The sequence below is a fragment of the Malus sylvestris genome, chromosome 2, assembly GCF_916048215.2.
Source record: "Malus sylvestris chromosome 2, drMalSylv7.2, whole genome shotgun sequence".
NCBI lineage: Eukaryota > Viridiplantae > Streptophyta > Magnoliopsida > Rosales > Rosaceae > Malus > Malus sylvestris.
The window spans coordinates 34,965,561-34,986,418 of record NC_062261.1 but is presented as its reverse complement, the minus strand read 5'-3'; the positions used below and the strand labels follow the sequence as shown (position 1 = coordinate 34,986,418).

General features: G+C 39.0%; 1 protein-coding gene and 1 pseudogene across 1 annotated transcript; one reads left to right on the top strand and one right to left on the bottom strand.

The window, feature by feature from the left end:
* Nucleotides 1-326: 326 nt before the first annotated feature.
* Nucleotides 327-12,796, top strand: LOC126600598 (uncharacterized). The gene is given in 16 exon segments (XM_050267186.1): nt 327-666; nt 668-877; nt 1,164-1,253; nt 2,372-2,434; nt 3,078-3,164; nt 3,265-3,417; nt 3,522-3,673; nt 3,843-4,077; nt 4,167-4,245; nt 4,248-4,276; nt 6,226-7,284; nt 7,401-7,664; nt 8,083-8,268; nt 8,363-9,517; nt 9,964-10,302; nt 10,814-12,796. Coding segments are annotated over 16 exon segments (4,527 nt in total). The 5' UTR covers nt 327-474; the 3' UTR covers nt 11,048-12,796.
* A 4,510-nt stretch (nt 12,797-17,306) lies between these two features.
* Nucleotides 17,307-18,128, bottom strand: LOC126603485 (putative disease resistance RPP13-like protein 1; annotated as a pseudogene).
* Nucleotides 18,129-20,858: the final 2,730 nt, after the last annotated feature.

Below are 20,858 nucleotides of genomic sequence, written 5' to 3'. Positions count from 1 at the left end.
GGCCCAACTCCCATGAACCAAGCAGTGAGGCTAAAATGGCATGAGGTTTTGTTTGAAGTGATCTGACGTCAGCATTGTTTTTATGGATGTCTAAATTATTCTTTCGTGTTCTTTGTCTATTTTGTACCTAGTACATTTTTGTCCTAAATTACAAGTTACCCCTTCAACTTTTGTCATGCTTACATTTTCTTTGGGTTAACTATGTAATTGTCCTTAGAAGAACTTTTTAAACACTGAATGCATGTAAATGCAAATATTGTTGACAGATTTTTTCTTTTTTAATTTTATATTTTTAATGCTGAATATTGAGAAGTTAGACTTAGAATCGACCACATGGCCAACGAGAGCTCTCTCTAAAACTAAAAACAGAGCCAAGATTCAAAAACCCCGAATTTTCCCCAGAAACCTCAGCTCTTCTTAAAACCCCAATCCCAAAAACCCTAATCTGGGTTCCAGACAAGTGAGCGAGTGGCAATGACGAAGGTGTACGGAACAGGGCCGTACGATTTCAAGCGCCACCATGTCGCCGAGTACCTGTTCGAGTACCCGGTCGAGGCCAAGCCCGGTTCGGCGCTTCCTAGCTCGATAACGCTGTTGGATATTCAGCGGGACCGGCTCACGATGATTGCCGCCGATAATTGGTCCAAAAACCCTTGACGCCTCGCAGCCCAAGAAGCCCTTCGACCCGGAGCTAGTGAATGAGATTTATCGGACGGAGTTGTCAGTTGGAGAGGGTCAGAGAAGGGCCGTCCCGTCACAGAGGGTGATGATTTTGGAGGTCAGTCAGTACTTGGAGAACTATCTATGGCCAAATTTCGACCCCGAAACCGCAACCTTCGAGCACGTTATGTCCATGATTCTCATTGTCAATGAGAAGGTATTGTGTTTTCGAATTGTAATTTGATGTTTCTGTTCTGGATTAGGGTATCTTTGGTTGCTAAAATACTGGTGGGCTAGATACTAATCCAAGTAGTTATTTTTTGGGGTTAGATAGTGGAACGATTCTTTCAATTTTCTGGTAGTCAGTCCCCAAAAGTTGGTGCTGAACTTTGAAATTATTGGTATGTAGCATTGATGAACTGGTTTAATGGTTCTGCATTTCTTGGTTATATTGCAATTAACAATTATGATTGAACTTGTGTATCCGAACTTTGGAATTGCAGTTTCGAGAGAATGTGGTAGCTTGGACGTGCTTTTATGACCGGAAAGATGTGTTCAAAGGATTCCTTGAGAGGGTTCTTCGGCTTAAATCGGTTTGTGCTCGTTTTATCGGATTGCCATATTTCCTCATGCATGAATAATGGTCAAAATGATTTTATTTTAACTCTAATTTCATTATAAAAAAAAACTCAGTATTACTGATGTGTATTTGGTGCTGTGAAACTTAAATGACAATCATAGTTTGCATTATAGTATTCGTATTTCAATAACAGTTGCAGTGGTTTGTGGGATTCCTTCTTCATGATGACGGAACAATATCAAGGACAAAATATTCTCTAGGGGAAAAACGAAAACAAACTATCATCTACCTACACCAATTATACTACAATACACATTTAAGACATATTAAGAAACAACGTCATGCCAATTTGAAAATATAACAGAATATGAGCTCTCCATTAAACTCTGATGACACTGATTCCCAAAGGGAAGCCCACAAGTGAACCCTCTTGAACAAATAAGCCACCTTCTCACCCAATAGTGCTTTTGGATTTTCGCTTGGGCGACATCTTCTCATAGTAGTGTCCCACTTTCTGTTCTCCTATCTATTTTTCATGTAATTTTGTCCCAAAACTTGTTCCTGGTAAGTATTGAAAAAGTGGAATGAAAAGTTTACAAAATCTCTATTGTTTTTCTAATTCAATACCTTTTCATTATCTGGTCTTTCTCTTCATAAGTTTTTCACGTTCATGCATAGCAATCACACCTTGTTAGACTTTTATATGTTGATGTCCTTTGTTAAGAAGAGTTATGTATGCTTACATGCTGGTGCACGATTCATATGTTCTGTATATTATTGCAAACATGGTTGCCATGCTCATTATTTTAATCAACTGTGGTCTACTTCGTAGTTGTTTCATTTCGTGCTTGCTTTGAGATAGACACAGGAAGCTTACTTAAATATAAACAGTAGCAAATTTGTATGATGTATTATGGACCATCTGGTCAGATGGTCAACGAGGATTCAGAAACTGATAGATGCTAATATTTTGACATATGGTCAACAAAGTTGCTTTTTGCTTGATTTTTATTTTATTCTTTTGTGTTTTTAGGTGGGGAGGGGAGGTTATTAAGGAGATACATTTATTTTCGAATGACTTCTTCAGGTGTTTTATGTTTCAGACTTATATTGATGCTTTTATGTTTGCAGGGAAGAGAGTTAAGCATAGCTGAAAAGACAAATTATTTAGTTTTCATGATTAATGCCTTTCAGGTATGGTAGCATGTTAAATGTTTGAATTTTTGTACACTTTATCTGATATATCCAGTTCTAGAAAGATTTGTGGGCAGGTTGCTCCCTGTAGAGGGGTTTATTAGTTTTTACACCCAAAAGCATCAGGGTAATTGTCCTTTCTCTAGCTTGTTTAGTCTGGACAGACTCTTTCGTAAGTCCAGAAAACATTCATAATTTGCTTTTATCAACTGTAGGTTGTTATTCTTGACTGCTTGTTTTATATCTTCAAAATATTCGTCATAAAAATTTATATGTGCATAATTGAGTTATTATGAAATATTGAATTATTTAAGCTCTGGTTGGCTTCGATGCTAGTGCATTGTATTTTTCTATATAAAGAGATGAGATTTATTTTGTGCACATCATCTACTGCTATAGTATATGATTCTGCCTTGGTAGAAGTTTAGCCCGCACACATAGTTCAGTTGTTTGGCGTAGCATCCATTTTGTATATCAGTCACATGTGTATTGAGCTTAATGGATGAATGTAGTTAAAAACATACAATTAAGTCTTGATGCACTTATTTCTATTGAAGGATATGAATATTGTGGTGAAGTACTCATTTGATTTGGGTATTGTGGCAAAGTACTTATATATTACAATACTGATGTTTTGTGACAGAGTTTGGAAGATGAGATCGTGAGCGATACTGTCCTTAGTTTAGCGAGTTTGCAATCTTGGCACAGTTTGTCGTACGGTCGTTTTCAGGTAACACATATGTTGTCTATTTTGAAAATCTGTTTCTGTTATCATCCGAATATATGTGACCTGTATTTTATTGTGCTTGATTTGCTTCTTTCATTTGCAGATGGAACTTTGTTTTAACCCTGATTTGATCAGGAAATGGAAAAGGATGATAAAGAGGGAGGCCAAAGAGGCTGCAAAACGCGGAGATCCCTTTAATCCCTCAACTACACTCGAAGTTCAGTTCTTGAGAGACCTCATTGAAGAGTTCCTTGAGGTTGTATTTCACACTTTTAAATTCTGAGCAGTACTTTGTGGTCTTTGATTATCAATACCCAGGAATTTATGAAACTTTTATTTTTATTTTTGTGCCTGTTCTAGATACTTGATTCGAAGGTTTTACCCCCCGATCCTAGTATGAATGAAGATGATCAACTTGCTGGTGCTATGCGTGTTGATGATGCTTGTGTTTTGTACTGTGAGAGGTTTATGGAATTTCTTATTGACCTCTTGAGCCAACTACCAACAAGGAGGTACGTTTTGCAAATGTGCTCATTTCCTCTTTCCTCTGTTTGAACAGACGTCAGTTTTAACCTATTGGCATTATGTGCTTTTATCATGAGTTAGAGCTGTCAATTCTTCACGCCCTATTAGTTTTACTTATTTATTTATTACATTGTTTCTATCTTGTTGTGATTGCAGGTACTTGAGGCCACTTGTTGCTGATGTTGCTGTAGTTGCCAAATGCCACTTGAGTGCTCTGTATAGACACGAGAAGGGGAAACTCTTTGCACAGTTGGTCGACTTACTGCAGTTTTATGAAGGATTTGAGATTAATGATCATGTTGGGACACAACTGACGGATGATGAGGTGCTTCAATCTCATTATGAATGCGTCCAATCTTTCCAGCTACTTGCATTTAAAAAGGTTCCTAAGGTATGCATTTAAAAAGGTTCATATTATGTGTTTTCCTCTATAGATTGGTGCTAGCGTTCTGAATATTTTTCTCCCCTTTGTGCTTGTAGTTGCAAGAGCTTGCATTGGCTAACATTGGTTCGATTGATAAGCGCAATGATCTGTCAAAGAAATTGTCCTTCTTCCTCCTGGGGAATTGAAGAATTTGGTTTGTTCAAAGGTATGCATGACATTTATAGCCACGTTAGTTAAGATTGTGCAGTTTGAAATTTTTTCCCTAAATTGGTATTTATTCTGCTAGTGAGTATGGGGCTTGAATATCTTCTTTGTAGTGTTTTGTGCGGAAACAGTTAGTGAAAAGTTAATGACTAGGTAAAAGAAAATCATGGGTGCTACATTCCTGGCCTGACCTTAGGGCCACATCAAGCCACAGCCTAGCCCTAGAGGCCACGGTCAAGCTCTAGTGTGGGCATATTGGTCATTTTCTCTTTCCATTTTTTCTTAATGTTTTGCAAGTGATTATAAATCTCCCCTTCGGTCGTCTGGCAAAGTAAAAGAGGCTTGTACCAGGAGGGGGAAATCTTGGCCTTCATATACTTGATCTGGAAAAATGCATTGAAGAAAATCAAAAAACTTTTACCCAAAAAGAAGCTTAAAAAGAGAGATTACGGAGAGGTAGAAGGTGAAGGTGAAAGCGATATGCTGGATGATGACTCAAGGGAGAGGGAGAGAGAGACAGAAACAAGGATAGGAAGAGGCAGGGTAAATGGTTAACTGCTATAGTTTTGGTGAGATGAGTAGCAAGGGTAGCATGAAATATTTTGTTTTATTTTAAAGCCGTTATACATATTAAGTGTTTAGTTGTGGTTAGTCAGCTTTTGGACATTGGACTATTAATTCTAGGTTGAATTTGACGTTATAGGAAGTTTTGTAGGCCTTAGCCCTGTGGGCTTCTAGAAAGTCCAACTCTTTCTCTGGGTTTATTTTTATTTTTAGTGTCTACTTTTAAGCTATGAAGCATCGATTCTTCAGATCGGTTCCGATTCACACTCTGGGAGTGAGATCGGCGGGATTCGGCTTGGGTACGGCAGGAGTGGCTTGGTGCTGCTACGAATCGGAAAGAAAAAAGGGCCGCTCTCTTTGCCGTAAAAAGCCCAAAGGTGTTCTCTTTTGCCGTAAAAAGCCCAACAGTGTTCTCTTTTGCTGGAAAAAGCACAAGGCTTTCACTTGCTGCAGTTATGGCTGCGTTTGCAGTGATTATGGCGTGAAAGGAACTGATGAAGAAGATGATAGAAACTGTTGTGGGCCATCACCACACCAAAAGAGCAAAACTGCTCGTTTCATTTAAAGTCCACCTTTCTTCTCTTTTAACATGTGGTAGGCAGTGTATCACATCTCTTTCATCAGGCAGTAGGCACTAAACTTCAAATAAAGAGTCAGATATATAATGCCAAAACTAAAAACATAGGCCACTAAAATGAAACCTACCTGAAATTAAGAAATTTAAATAATCATTTAAAATAAGCCCATCTACCAATGCTATATTTATACTTTTGAATATTTATTTATATGTAATATATTTTAAATATTTTTAATTGGCGAATCCCTGCTGCTCCTAAATCGGGATTCTTTGAGTTTTCATGCTCCCGAATTCCCCCGCTCCTGAATCCCTGCTCCAGCTTGCGTATCCATGCTTCATAGCTGTTAAATGGAGGGAAAAAATGGTGACTGAAAGTAGTTCAGTTAAAAATAGGGAGAGAGATTGCTCGTATAGACTTTTACTCTACATTAAAGGCTTAGTCAAGCTGACTTGATATCATGAATTTAGCATTAGGATTATAATTGTAATTGTTTTCTTTTTGATAGGATAATTATGTTTGGTTTTTTGAGCTTTAATTTGTTGGGAGTTAGAAATGAAGTAAATGATTTCATTTTAATTTTGTTGTGTATTTGAGTGAAGATTGTCTGCCCGTGCCTTTTCTGTTTCAGGAATCAGGACAAACATGTTGCAATCTTTATTTCATTTGTCTCTGAGTTAGCTAATTACTTGCTTTTGGAATGTCAGCTTTCCAATGTATTTTTCTCCATTCTCTCACTATCTTCTCTTTTCGGTTGTACACTATGGATATTGTAAATTTTGTTTAGCTAATATTTTTTTCTGTTTTGCAGCTGAAGCTGGTTTCAGGGGATGACCCTTGGTCCAATAGGGTTGATTTCCTTATTGAAGTCATGGTTTCATTTTTTGAAAAGCAACAGTCTCAAAAGGAAAAAATAAATGCCCTTCCTCTGTACCCAAATGAACTTATTATGTGGGACGAAAGCCTTGTGCCAAGTATCAATTACTCTGGAGAAGGTTGTCTGGCCCTTCCAAAACTGAACTTGCAATTTTTAACATTACATGATTATCTCCTCAGAAATTTTAATCTCTTCCGTCTTGAGTCAACATATGAGATTCGGGAGGATATTCAGGAAGTTGTTCCACATCTTCATGCGTACATTAATAAAGAAGGAGAAACAGCTTTTCGTGGTTGGTCAAGGATGGCAGTGCCGATCAAAGAGTTTAAGATCAGTGAGGTAAAACAGCCAAATATTGGAGAAGTCAAGCCAGCTGCTGTTACAGCAGAAGTTACTTTTAGCATTTCTAGTTATAGAGGACAAATGAGATCAGAATGGAATGCTCTTAAAGAGCATGATGTCCTGTTTTTACTTTCTATTCGCCCATCCTTTGAGCCTCTAAGTACAGAAGAGGATGGCAAGGCGAGTGTGCCACAGAGGCTTGGTCTTCAATATGTACGAGGTTGTGAAATCATCGAGATTCGTGATGAAGAGGGAACTCTAATGAACGATTATACTGGAAGAATTAAACGTGATGAGTGGAAGCCTCCAAAAGGAGAACTGAGAACTGTGACTGTTGCTTTAGATACAGCACAATACCACATGGATGTCAGCAACATTGCCGCAAAAGGCGCAGAAGATGTTTATGGGACATTCAATATACTGATGAGGAGAAAGCCTAAGGAAAATAACTTTAAAGCAATTTTGGAATCCATTAGAGATCTTATGAATGAATATTGTATTGTTCCTGACTGGTTGCACAACATTTTTCTGGGGTATGGTAATCCTTCTGCTGCACAATGGACTAATATGCCGGATCTTTTGGAAACTGTAGATTTTAAAGATACTTTCCTGGATGCAGACCATTTGAAAGAATGTTTTCCAGATGATCAGGTTTGCCTGTATAATGTCTTTATTACTGATGTCTGGAAATTTTTGTTTGTCTGTTTGTTAGCATCTTGGAGGGTGATCTGACTAATGACTTTCTTGTTTACATGTTCATTGTTTAGGTTTGTTTTACTAGTCCAGATGGCACAGAAAACTTGGATCCAAGGCCCCCTTTTCGAATAAAGCTTCCCAAGATGATCAGAAGCAGCACCAATGCTCTTCCAGGGAATAAGAAATCTAGTATTGTTTCTATGAGTGATGTCCCCATGGAGAATTCCGATAGTGAGAAAGAAAAAATTGCTGTTGAAGCATACACACCTCCTGACCCAGGTCCGTATCCCCAAGATCAACCAAGGAAGAACACCGTTAAATTTACACCCACTCAGGTAGTTATTCCTTCATTTGCCTGTTTGTGAGATGTGACTTTTTTGCTTATGTATTGTGAGGCTAAATTTTTATAATCATGTACTGTCTGTTTTCTTTTATTGCAATATACCAACTTATAAAATTGACTTAAGACCCTTGGATGAATTAAAAACCAATAATAAGAAACTACGTTATTAAGGTATAGGTGATTAAGCTTTTCTACAGTTTTTTTTGATTCTCTATAAATCATGTAATAGTACCATATTAGTAATACAAAATAGGAATTTGTAGGTTGTTCTACTTTTAGATATTTTTAACATCTTTTAGTTACTTGTGAAGTTATGATGGATAGTTAAAGTAACAAACTTTGAATTAGGAATCATTGTTTGTGCCATTTAGACTCTGTTTTAATAATTTCTAATCTTCCTTCTTGTGTAGGTTGGAGCAATCATCTCAGGTATTCAGCCAGGACTAACAATGGTCGTGGGTCCACCTGGTACTGGAAAAACTGATACAGCTGTCCAAATTCTGAACGTTCTCTATCATAATTGTTCGTCTCAGAGAACATTGATAATTACTCATTCGAACCAGGCTCTAAATGACCTTTTTGAGAAGATTATGCAGGTTCAGTTCTCTATCAGTTAGGGTGTTAAATCCTGTGTATAGCTATTTTCTATGTTGTCATAAATTTTTAATATTTCCCTTTTTGCGATTTTAGAGGGATGTTCCTGCACGCTATCTTCTTCGACTTGGGCAAGGAGAGCAAGAGCTAGCAACTGATCTGGACTTCAGCCGACAAGGCCGTGTCAATGCCATGCTTGTGCGGCGCTTAGAGTTGCCAAGTGAAGTGGAGAGGCTGGCTAGATCACTCCAGTTGCCTGAGGATGTAGGTTATACATGTGAAACTGCTGGGTACTTTTGGTTGCTTCATGTATATTCGCATTGGGAGCAATTCCTCGCTGCTTGTAAGGAGAATAAAGATAAAACATCATTTGTTAAAGATTGTTTTCCCTTCAAGGAGTTCTTCTCCAACGCACCGAAACCAGTCTTTACTGGTGAGTCATTTGAGAAAGATATGCGGGCAGCTAAGGGTTGCTTCCGTCATCTGAAGACCATGTTTCAAGAGCTTGAAGAGTGTAGGGCATTTGAGTTACTGAAGTCTACTGCTGATCGTGCAAATTACCTGATGACCAAGCAGGCAAAGATAGTTGCCATGACATGCACTCATGCAGCTCTAAAGAGAAAGGACTTCCTTGAGTTAGGTTTCAAGTATGACAACTTGCTCATGGAAGAAAGTGCTCAAATTTTGGAGATTGAAACTTTCATACCAATGTTGGTCCAAAGGCAGGAAGATGGTTATGCTCGGCTAAAACGCTGCATCCTGATTGGTGATCATCATCAGTTGCCTCCTGTTGTTAAGAATATAGCATTCCAAAAATACAGCCACATGGATCAGAGTCTCTTTACGAGGTTTGTCCGTTTGGGCATTCCTTATATTGAACTCAATGCCCAGGGTAGAGCCAGGCCAAGTATAGCCAAACTGTACAACTGGAGGTACAGAGATCTGGGTGACCTTCCATATGTAAAGGAGGGTGCCATATTCCATAGAGCAAATTCTGGATTCTCCTATGAATATCAGTTGGTGGATGTGCCAGATTACCATGGCAGAGGTGAGTCTACACCTTCACCTTATTTCTTCCAAAATGTGGGGGAAGCAGAATATGTGGTCAGTGTCTATATCTATATGCGTCTACTTGGGTACCCTGCAAGCAAAATCTCCATATTGACCACTTACAATGGCCAGAAGCTTTTAATCCGCGATGTTATCAACAGACGATGTGCTCCTTATGACTTCATAGGCCCTCCCAGCAAGGTAAGAATAAGATCACCACTTTCACTTTACAATTTGCAGATGTCACTGACCTTTAAAATGGGTTAGAATGCGAATGCATCAAATTAAACATCAGGCACACTAATGAAATACAAACGTAACAGATGTTAAACAAATAAGAATCGAACTGTCCATTTGTGAAATCTAAAGGCCTGTCAGCAAGTTGGTGGCTCTGTAGGCTAGTTTAGTTCTTGTTAATCCCTCAGAACAAATGGCCAGGAACCTGGAAGGTGCCTTTATACGGTATTGTTAAGGCATTTTGGGCTCTCTGACAGTTCTTTGTCAGAGATAAGTTTCATTCATCCTTACCCATTAGCTCTGCTAACTTTGCAGTTTTACGCTTTGTGATTGCTTTAGTAAACTACTGTTTCTGTTGACCTTTGTGATCCCATTGGTAAAATAATGTTTTAACTGTGCACTGTTATCAGGTTACAACAGTTGATAAATTTCAAGGCCAGCAAAATGATTTTATACTGCTATCTCTTGTGCGTACTCGCATTGTGGGTCACCTTCGTGATGTTAGAAGATTGATTGTTGCAATGTCTCGTGCCCGACTGGGTCTTTATGTGTTTTGCCGTCGTTCTTTGTTTGAACAATGCTACGAACTTCAGCCTACATTTCAACGTCTACTTCAGAGACCTGACCACCTTGCTCTTAATTTGAATGAAATTACATCAAACACTAAGCGTCACGTTGATGAAACTGGTCCTATTCATCTTGTCAGCAGTGTTGATGAGATGATTGGTATCTACCAGCAGCTTTATGAGGTATGCTTTCCTGTCGTGCATTCAGTTTTCCTTTTTGTCATATTTTGATATGAGGAGTTAGATGGTGAGCGTGTAAATATTAAAAATATCTTGATCAGTGGAGTGCCCTTTGGACCTGCATAAGTATATCATCCATAATTATGAATTTCCGATCCCATGCAATTAAAATCAAGTTTCTACAGTACAAACCTCAATTTGACTGAGTTGGTCTCCTAATAGGAGAATACTAGTGAGATCTAAAGGTTTTTAAGCCTTCACTTTCGTGTGTAATCATTATTTTGGGGGGTCATCTTCCTGTATCTGATGCCCTTAAATTACTTACCCTCCACAATTTAAAATATATTTATTTAAACGTTTCTAAGCCTTCAATTTTGGTATGTAGTCATTATAATTTTAAATTTCAACAAATTGACTGCCATAACCATGCTATTTCTGATTTGTGTAACCATGATATTTCTGATCTGTGTTCAGCAGATTTAACCCAAAATGGAATTTTGTTACTTTTTGTCAGGTAAAGTTCCATCAGTACATGCCTTATTCAGGTCGATTCGATGAAATCCTTCCGATGGATACAGATGGGCACCATCCCATGAATACCGATATAGCTGTAACTTCTGATGGGGCACCAGCAGATAATGGCCAGCATGGAAGCAATATGGAAGAAGACACTAAAGGTGATGTCGTTGCCAATGGGCAGAACAAAGAATTTTTTTTTTTGAGAAGAAACAATTTTATTAAAGAATAGTGAAAAACATAGAAGTGGATAAGAAGTCCACCAACAAATTAGAAAGGAAAATCCCAATAGGATTTGGCTACAGTAGCCAATTCTAGACTTAGCTCACTTAACTGCTGCTAACAAATCCCACAGTATTTGAGATAGAGAGCAATTATTAAACTCTTTAGTAACCGAAGCCCAAAAAGATGCCCAATATTTTACTCTCCCCCAAAGTACTTCTGCCCCCACTCCAGTATAGTCTTCAAAAATCCTTCTGTTGCGTTCCAGCCATATATTCCAAAAAATTGCCGATACCAGGCAACCCCACAAAGCTTTGGATTTTTTCCATTTTCCAAGTGCCTTAAAATTGGTGTTTAGTAGCTCAAAACACCCTTTAGGAATGACCCAACTTACTTTAACCTTCTGAAACAGTTTCCACCATAGTTGGATCGAGTAGGAGCAATGAAGAAAGATGTGATTTACACTCTCCTCCTTAGCTTTACATAAACTACACCAATGTGGGGATAAACACATCAGAGGGTTTCTCCTTTGAATTTTGTCGCAAGTGTTGAGACTCCCAGTGGCCACAAGCCATACAAGTATTTTAACCTTCGGAGGAGCTTTTGATTTCCAAATCTGAGAGTAGGGTGGATAATAGTGCACAATCCCATTGTTGCTCAGTAATGAACGATAGGATTTGCATGTGAACAAACCTGAAGCTTCTAGGTTCCACCTTCTGTTATCCATTTTTGATGGAGACAAGCGAACCACTTCCACTTTCTGTAATAAGCTGGCCGCCTCTTCTATCTCCATCTCATTCAGATTTCTCCTAAAATCAAAGTTCCAACTCAAGGAACTTGACGAAGCTTCCACAAAGCTAGAAATGTTATGATTATGCTTCCTCGATAATAAGAATAATCTGGGGAATTGCTCCTTCAACGGTCCTCCTGCTAACCACCCATCCTCCCAAAACCTCACCCTCTCTCCATTGCCCACCTCAAACTTGCAGCATCCAAGAAACTGATGAGCACCACTCGAAATGTCTTTCCATGGGCTACGACTTGAAACCCTCCTTGGAGGAAGTGCATTCCATCCATTCACTTGTAGCCCATACTTGCTTCTTATCACCTTGTGCCATAGGGAATGAGACTCCCTTGGGAATCTCCACAACCACTTAGCCAATAGTGCTTCGTTCTGATTCCTCAAATTCCCCACCCCTAGACCTCCTTCCTCCTTGTTTTTAGTAACTAACTCCCATTTGACCAAATGGGATTTCTTACCTTCCTCCACGCCTTCCCAGAGAAACCCTTTCATTAATTTTTCTAGACGTCTTCTTACCCCGCCAGGAATTTTGAACAATGACATATAGTAAATCGGCAAGCTTCCCAAGACTGATTGAATTAGAGTTAATCTACCTCCTCTGGATAGGAAATGCTAGCTATTCGAAAACCATTCAAATGGGGAGACAGATGTTAATGCTAGCTCGAATGACATAAATGTGCCACCTGAAAGCAATTCTGATGAAACAGAAACGGAAGAGTAGTGCTCAACAGTGGTTCGATTTGGATTTTCTTTGTGTAATTTTCAAATCTGCGATTCGTTGTATGTTTTCTGTACAGTGCGAAATGTACGCAGAAACCATTTGGAACTTTACATGTTTTTGGCTGACCCTTTTTGAAGTAGGTGAAATCCTTCTGTAGCACCGTCACACCTGTAACCTCGATGAACTTACAATCTATTAGCATGCAAATGAATGAAGATGTAATGTTCCGAGATGAACGTCGTTAGTTGCTTGATTAACGGTTTGCGTTTTAGTCGCTTGATTAACGGTTTGCGTTTTCCGGTGGCTGATTTCAGTCATGCCGGTGCCATATGTTCGTTATGGTTAAAAAATTCTGTGATGCAATAATTTGGACCACAAACCAAACGCACGAAACATAAGCCGAAGCACAAACGAAAATATACAAAACACCATACGTTCGACATGGTTCGCTCCGGACTGGGATATGTCAACCCAGTTCTACCAAATGGAAGTACGTAGCTGTTCTTATAAGCGGACACTCGTTGTATATGTTAAGTTGCGTGAGTGAAAGGGGCAGACGCTTTGGAATGGATGCTAGCTTTGGACGGCGGACGAGTGGTATTTCTCGAATCATCGGATGTGCACGTCTTATATCGTTTTTCGTAATGTTGAAATGTTTCTGGATGCAATATATCTTCAAAATTCAAAACAATTACTTACTAGAAAAATCATATGAATCTGAAAGAAGTAAGAAATATCGACCTGCTGATAATGAAGCTAGCGGTGATATGTAGTCCAGGAAAGAGGAGGCATTTGACAATCTGACTGTGATTTGACTCATATATGTGATGATGAGCCTGATGATGACGATGCATCACCACCTTGATCATTTGCCCTCTCGAAATGGTGAAGGCCAACAGACTCACGCGTCCAGTTGAATGCGGGTTGAGAAAGTAGATGAATGAGCATGAGACAAAGGAAGACATGCAAAGGATCTGCACCGCACAAGGTTGGCAGTGAGTACCAATCGGGTTTCCCGTGCCATTTCGGTTTCCAAGATGACTGCACCGCACAAGGTGGGCCGTGGGCGGGGCAGAGCGTTATATCAGGCTATGGCCATCGGCGGTCGACCGTCGTGGCGTGGGAGGAAAAGCTGGTGGCTCAGAGAGAGTAGTATTGTGTCGTCTGGAGGTGGCTGGGGTTTTGAAATTTTGTTTGTTTGTTTGTTGATGGATAATCACTTACAGCACCAGTTAAACGGCATAAAAAGTTATTAACTACCCAATTTCTTACCTCTGCATTTCTCCCTCACCAAAACGCAAATGTGTTAAGCAAATGAGTACTGATATTTCATATGAATTACTGTAACAAACAAAAATACATTGAACGTTTGCAACAAGACTCCAAGAAACCGTAAACATTAAGAAACAAGATGAAGCAATGTAATTCCAATCTGACTTCATATATAATAATACATAAATGTGTTAAGCTGAGTCCGGCATAACTTAAAAATCAACGGAAAAATAAGATAGAAAAGAAGTAGATGATTTCAAATTACGATCGGTGAACACTTTGAATATCGAACATTTCGAGCAAACTTGGATGCAGGAAGTAGCTGGACTGCAATGTTTGTGCAGACGAAACCTTATTAGTTTGAACCGCTCCTCTAATCGCCCAGTTTTGAGCTTCTCTGCACTCTTGCGTCCCACAACCAAAGCTTTCAGTCTTTCTTCTAGCTTCCTACAGCAGCTCCTGGCTAGCGTGAGGTCAACTTTTAGCCACAATGTCAAGACTACCTTTTCTTTGTAAATGTTCTTTGAATTTTGTCGAAGGTGGTTTTCTGAAAAAATGTTACTTGTGTGAGAAAAAAACATGTACACGGGCAACCTGTAATTGAATAAGTAATGCAAAACGAAATAATCATCTGGTGCATCAATATTCAATACGGAATCAGTTTGATTTTACAATATTCTTCATGAATTTAGTAGACTTTGTTATGACCGGCAGACGGAATTTATTTACTTTTTATTCCAAAAACGATATATTTTAAAAGACATCTTATAATCAACTTGGGGACATCAGACCACCTATGAGTACCAGGATTTCACATTGCAAATTGAGTTTACAATTATAGGAAACAAATAGAGGTTTAGTTGTTCTCTGAATCTGGAAGTACCTGGAAGGTGTGGGCTATGAAGGTGATCTTGTGCTGTTCCAGTCTCCAATATGCATGAAAGGGATGCGGGCTATGGAGGGCCAGTATCGCCCTTTAATACCTGGTTTGCATCTCTCTTTAGCATTGGAGATCTGTCGATACTAAGATGCGTAACAGATAGGGGCAGGCCCTCCTTCTCCATGGATGGTAGCTTAGGACATCCCCATATGTCAAGACACACAAGAGAGGTCAGTAATTGAATGCCAGCGTCGAGTTTCATGAGATTTGGAAAGTTTGAGATGTGGAGTTCAATGAGAGATTTGGGGAGCAGCATCTCCGGGAATTTCTCTAGTGGAAAGGACACCACATCTGGATCTTCACCATCAATGGACAACACTCTAAGAGAGGTAAGTCTGTGCAACCCCCACTCCACGAGTAGCTTACAACTCTTGAGATTATGAATATGAAGTGATATTAGGTTGGGGGGAAAACCCTCTTCTAGAGAGGACGCGAAACTTTAAGAGTAAAAAATTATCAATGACTGCAGAGAGACGAGGTTGTGCATGCCTTTGGGTACGACCTCCAATTTATTGCAGAGGCCAATCACGATCTCTTTCAAGTTAGAGGTTGGAAACCCACCTCTTGCCACATAATTAAGATTTCTACAGTCTTGAATCCATAACCTTTAAAGATTAGTAAGGTGGCACAAGCAAAGCCATCTGGTAAGGATTTAAGATTTGAGCAACCCTTGAGATTAATATCTTCAAGACAAGTGTTATCGTTGAATGTATCAGCTATTGACTCTACTTGTTTACTTCCTTTTATGAGAAGTCGTTTAAGGGACCTAGGTAGATGGCCTCTGAACGATAAGGATGCCACAGATGGACAATTAATCATGACCAAGTCCTGAAGACAAGATGTCTCCTCATGCATAAATGAAGGAGAAGAAAATGAGGAACCTTCTACCTCTTCCTCCTCAATTAATGATTTCAAATTTTTGCAGCTGGTTATTGATATTCTTCTTAGCTTCGGGGGTATTTGGTGTATTGCAAAATATACAAAAGAACTGCACTGCCCAACTGATATCTGTAAGCGAAGGTGGAAAACCAAGCTCTTGGAAAGAAATTAGACTTGGACAGTCACATATGTGAAGCTGTTGAAGAGACGTCAGATCATGACAAACTGAGAGTGTGACTTGCCGCGAATAATCAACTTGTCAAGAGAAGTCAGGTATTTCAGTAATATTTTCTCATTTTTCCATGAAAATGTCAGTTCCTCACAATCTCTAAAATCCCGAGATTTCACATTTGCTAATCCTTGAGATTAATTCGCAAAATTCTTGATAACTGGCAATTGAAGCCACCAATTGCTCACATCCATAAATCACAAGCTTTGATAATAAATCAAGGTTCTTAGGTAAACTACCTTCCAATTTGGGGCAGCTAGTGATGCAAAGCCTATTCAAGCAAGGGAATGCTTTAGTTTGATCATGCTTGCAAGGAGACCATTCTTTCCAATTAAGCATAGCTGAAAAGGTAAGGCTTTCCAACAGTGGAAAAGGCAAGTTACTCTCTCCATAGAACTCAATTCCCACATTCTCCACTGCAGACATTCCACTTATAGATAGCTCTTTCAGTGACGGATTGCCCGAGGGGTGGCAAGAATTGACACTGATGCCAACCTTCTAACCTTACAACAACCATATTGGTGAACAAAGGATCTCCCACCTAGGGTGAGAATTTCAAACCGCCATAACGCCTGATGTTGAGCACTTGAAGGTTTTGATGAGGTTGTAGACTGTCAAGAACATCTATTTTCATTTCCTTTTTGTTACTCCATTCCAGTACAAGTTCATCAAGCCCATCCTTATTAACAAAGTTGGCTTTCATTGCATCTTGAACATCAAGCACATTCTCCAATCTTAAGAGATGTAATGTCCCTCGAAGATGCAATAGGCCCATGATCTCGCTTATTCCCAACCCGCTTTCTTTGCCCACCACAAATGTTTGCAATGTTTGTAGATTAGTCAAACGACCTAGTTCTGCAGGCATTACTTCCAATGCAGGCACATTTGAATTGTTTAGATGACGCAAATTACTTAGATTCCTTAAGTTTGTAGGTAGAGCCTTCGAACGAGAACAATGATCTAAAATCAGTGTTTGTAAGTTGTGAAGAGTGCTTATTGATTCAGGTAAACTTGTTATCTCTGTGTTAGTAAGATCAAGGTACTGTAGATGCTTCACTTTACCAATTGAATCTGGAAGCTGCATTATCCGATAGCCATTTAGAGAAAGCACCCATAGGTATTCCATTCTTGGCAACAAACCAAGAGTAACCTTACAAGTCAGAAAGTTAAACAAGTCTTTTGAAAGTGTCAGTGGTAGGAAAGTCCGCAAATGTGTGGCTTCTTTGAAGGCCTCAAATTTAATAACCCCATCATGCTTACCAAGAATGTATGATGAATGACAAGTCTTCGGAGAACATCTATGATCCAGCTTATCCTCCAATCTGAAACATATTTCTCCCAATACCAAACTTGCCAAATCACCAACAAGGTCATGCATTACATATGTTGAATTGTCCTTGCTTGATTTTTGGAATAAAGATTGAGATCATAACTCCCCAAAATAGTCAGCCCCTATATCTTCCATTTCTTTTCTTTCTCCTGGTACCTGAAGCAAACCCTCTGCCATCCATAGAAGGATTAGTTGCATCTCCCCAAATTCATAGTCCTTTGGCAGTATTGAGCAATAGGCAAAGCACCTCTTCAAATTTCAAGGGAGATAGTGATAGCTCAATTTTAGTACTGGGGGTATGTCACCCTCTTCACCTGATGGATTCCATATGCTGTTGTTTAGTATTTCTTCCCATTCATCAATTTCTTTGCAACCTAAAAGACCACCAAGCGTCCTTGCAACCAAGGGCAATCCGCCGCATCTTGCAACAATTTTCTCCTGAAGAAACCTGAAATCTGGTGCTACAACATTGTTAAAGCTCAATGATCCATGTTGCACAAATACTTTCCAACAATCATCATTTGATATACATTGCAAATCATGAACTTCAGTAGCTCCCACTGTTCTTGCAACTTTTGCATCATGTGTTGTTACAATTATCTTACTTCCAAGTGCTTCAGCACGAAAGGGGGACTGTAGTCTTTCCCATAGTTCATAGTCACAAGTGTTCCAAACATCATCCAAGATAAGTAAAAGCTTTTTATTTACTAGTACCTTACTAAGCCTTTCTAGAATGCTATTGAATTCCTACAATTGACAAGGTTCTGCTGTGACAGATTCAAGAATAGCCTTTGTAATTCTTAAAAGATCAAACTCGTCAGAGACGGATACCCATACTTTAGGGTTGAACTCTTTCTGGGCATCCGTATTTTTGTTGAGTACAAGTTGAGCAAGTGTTGTCTTCACGACTCCAGGCATACCAACAATGGCAATTACATCAAAATTGACACTACTAGGCTCATCTTTGGATAGGAATTCAATAATCTTGGCTTTGTCATCATCTCTTCCAATAACTGGCACTCAAAGCATATGAACTTGGGGGCCTTTTCCTTGCCTTGACACTTGGTGTCCCAATATACTTTAAACCAAGCATGTCTTTTCGCTCAGAAATTTCTTGCAATCGATGAGTAGTCTCCTCAACATCTACTCTCACATTAAACTTGAATTTAAATTTAGGAACTAGGCCCCGTACCATACTTCTTGTTCTAGACCGAGTTTGCTCCTTTGCTTTCCATTGTAGCATCTCAGTTGAAAACTTGTCCAACACGTCATCCACATCATAAGCCAAGTCTTCGAGATCATCCAGCCACTGCACCATGTCATTGTTTGTTAGTTGCTTCTCCTCCGCGTCATTCAGTACAGATGCAATTCCATACAGCATTCCCCTCCATTTCCCCAACTTTTTTCCAGCACCCCGTAGGTGTCCAAAGTTTGTGAGGATCTCACGAGGCACCAACCTGTGAAGAAGCACCTCGAGGAATGCCGCAAGAAAAATCTCTCCAACTGCCATAGTTTCTCAAGTGTTCAACAAAATACAGCAGGGAAGAGCAATCCTGTCAGAACTTGCACTAGCATCGCAATTGCAGAAAATCAACGTTTGTCGAAATGTACAAGTTGAGCAAGTGGCCTAAAACAAACAGAATTGACAGAGCCAAATCAACTGTGTGCGGTCTTAAAAAATAAATAGAAAGAAAATTGCAAAAATGAAAATTAAAACATTAAAAGGAAAATGAAGAAAGAACCCCACTCCAGACAATACCACCCCCACCCTTCCTCACCCTCCCTCATCGTCAACTTTGGTCCCAACTACAGAATAAATGCATATATAGAGTAGTATTGTCTGTTGTGTCACGTGGGGTGGTGGGGGTTTCGAAAGTTTCTTTTTTGTTTGTTTAGGGATAATCATTCTAGTGTCCCTCAGTCAAGAGCAACTTAATTACATGGAAAAGTTTACCGTCATGTGGTCCCCATCTAATAGTACATTGCCATGCGGATAAAAACTTGCACATGGCAATTCATGTTGGACAAAGAACGCCACGTAACGGCGAACTCATTCCATGTAAGTCTAATCCTCCCCTCAGTTGCCTGTTTAAACAGCATAACAAGTAAGAACCATCCAATTTCTTACCTATTTACAATACTGCCGTTCTCCCTTACCAAAACACGAATGTGTTAAGCAAATGAGTATTCATATGAATTACAGTAACAAACAAAAATACAATGAAAATTGCAACAAGACTCCAAGATACCGTACACAAGAACTAGATGAAGCACTGGAATTCCAATCTGAATTCATATAATGCACAAATGTGTTAAGCTGAGTCCTACAGAGCTTTTAAAACATTGGAAGGAAAAGAAAGAAAAGAAGTTGATGATTTCAAATTACGATCAGTTAACACTTTGAATGGCGGAAGATTTGAGCAATTTGAATGCTGGAAATAGCTGGACTGCAATGTCGCGCACTCAAAACCTTATTGGTTTGATCCACTCTTCTAGTCAACCAGTTTTTGCGCTCTCTACAATCTTTCGTCCCACAGCCAAAGCTTTCAGTATTTTCTTCTAGCTTCTATGGCAGCTCCTGACTAGCGTGAGGTCGACTTTTAGCCACAATCTCAAGACTGCCGTTTCTCTGTAAATGTCATTTGTGATTTATTGGAGGTGGTTCTCCGAAAAAAGAAGTTAATTGTATGGGAAGAAAAAACAGGTAGACATGGCCAACCTGTAATTGAATAAGTAATGCAAAATTAAATGATCATCTGGTGCATCAATATTCAATAACTTGAATCAGTTCGAATTTACAATATTCTCCGTGAATTTGGTAAACTTTGTTATGACTGGCAGACGAGATTTATTTACGTTTTATTCCAAGAACGACACATTTTTATTTCAAAAGACAACTTCTAATCAACTTGGGGACATCAGACCACCTATGAGTACAAGAATTCCACATTGCAAATTTAGATATCAGATGATTAGCCTCATAAATACCAAATTGAGCTACTTGTAGTCGCATTGCTTGATGATGAAGAAACAACGCTTCTGAGTTTGGATTTATCATTCCTTCTGAACCATACAAGCTTAACCAATATCTTTTTAAGGATATGGTTTGGTTTCTAGTCTTCTGCGAATTTGAAAAGGTAATGGAACTAGTTGTTCACCTTATCAAGAAGAACGAAATGGAGGTGTTTGACTTCTCGCTGTAAATTAGCTCAACCACATATCAAATTCGATAAAACCTAACGTTTCTTATCTTTTTCCTTCCTGGCTTTATTCGTCAAATATCACTCCATGTTACTACCAATAGAAAATGTGCTTATTAGTTTTTTGGAAAGAGTATAGCTGGTAGAAAATAATCTGATACACAGTGTTCGTTGATGACTAATCTAACATCTAATTTAACATCTAATTTAACAAAATTTATCATTTGGCAAAAAAAGAAAAAGAAAAAATGGTATGTACTTTTTTTTTCCTTCTACTAGGACCCATTACACCCATCTCCTAACATGCTGGATATGTGCATATCCATGGCCCCAACAGTCAAGGACCAGCCTTGGATCTATTGACCACAACTCACCAAATCCTAAATTTGAAAAATTCACCAAAACATGCTACTAACTCTTTTCAACAGTTACAAAAAAGGGGAGAGAA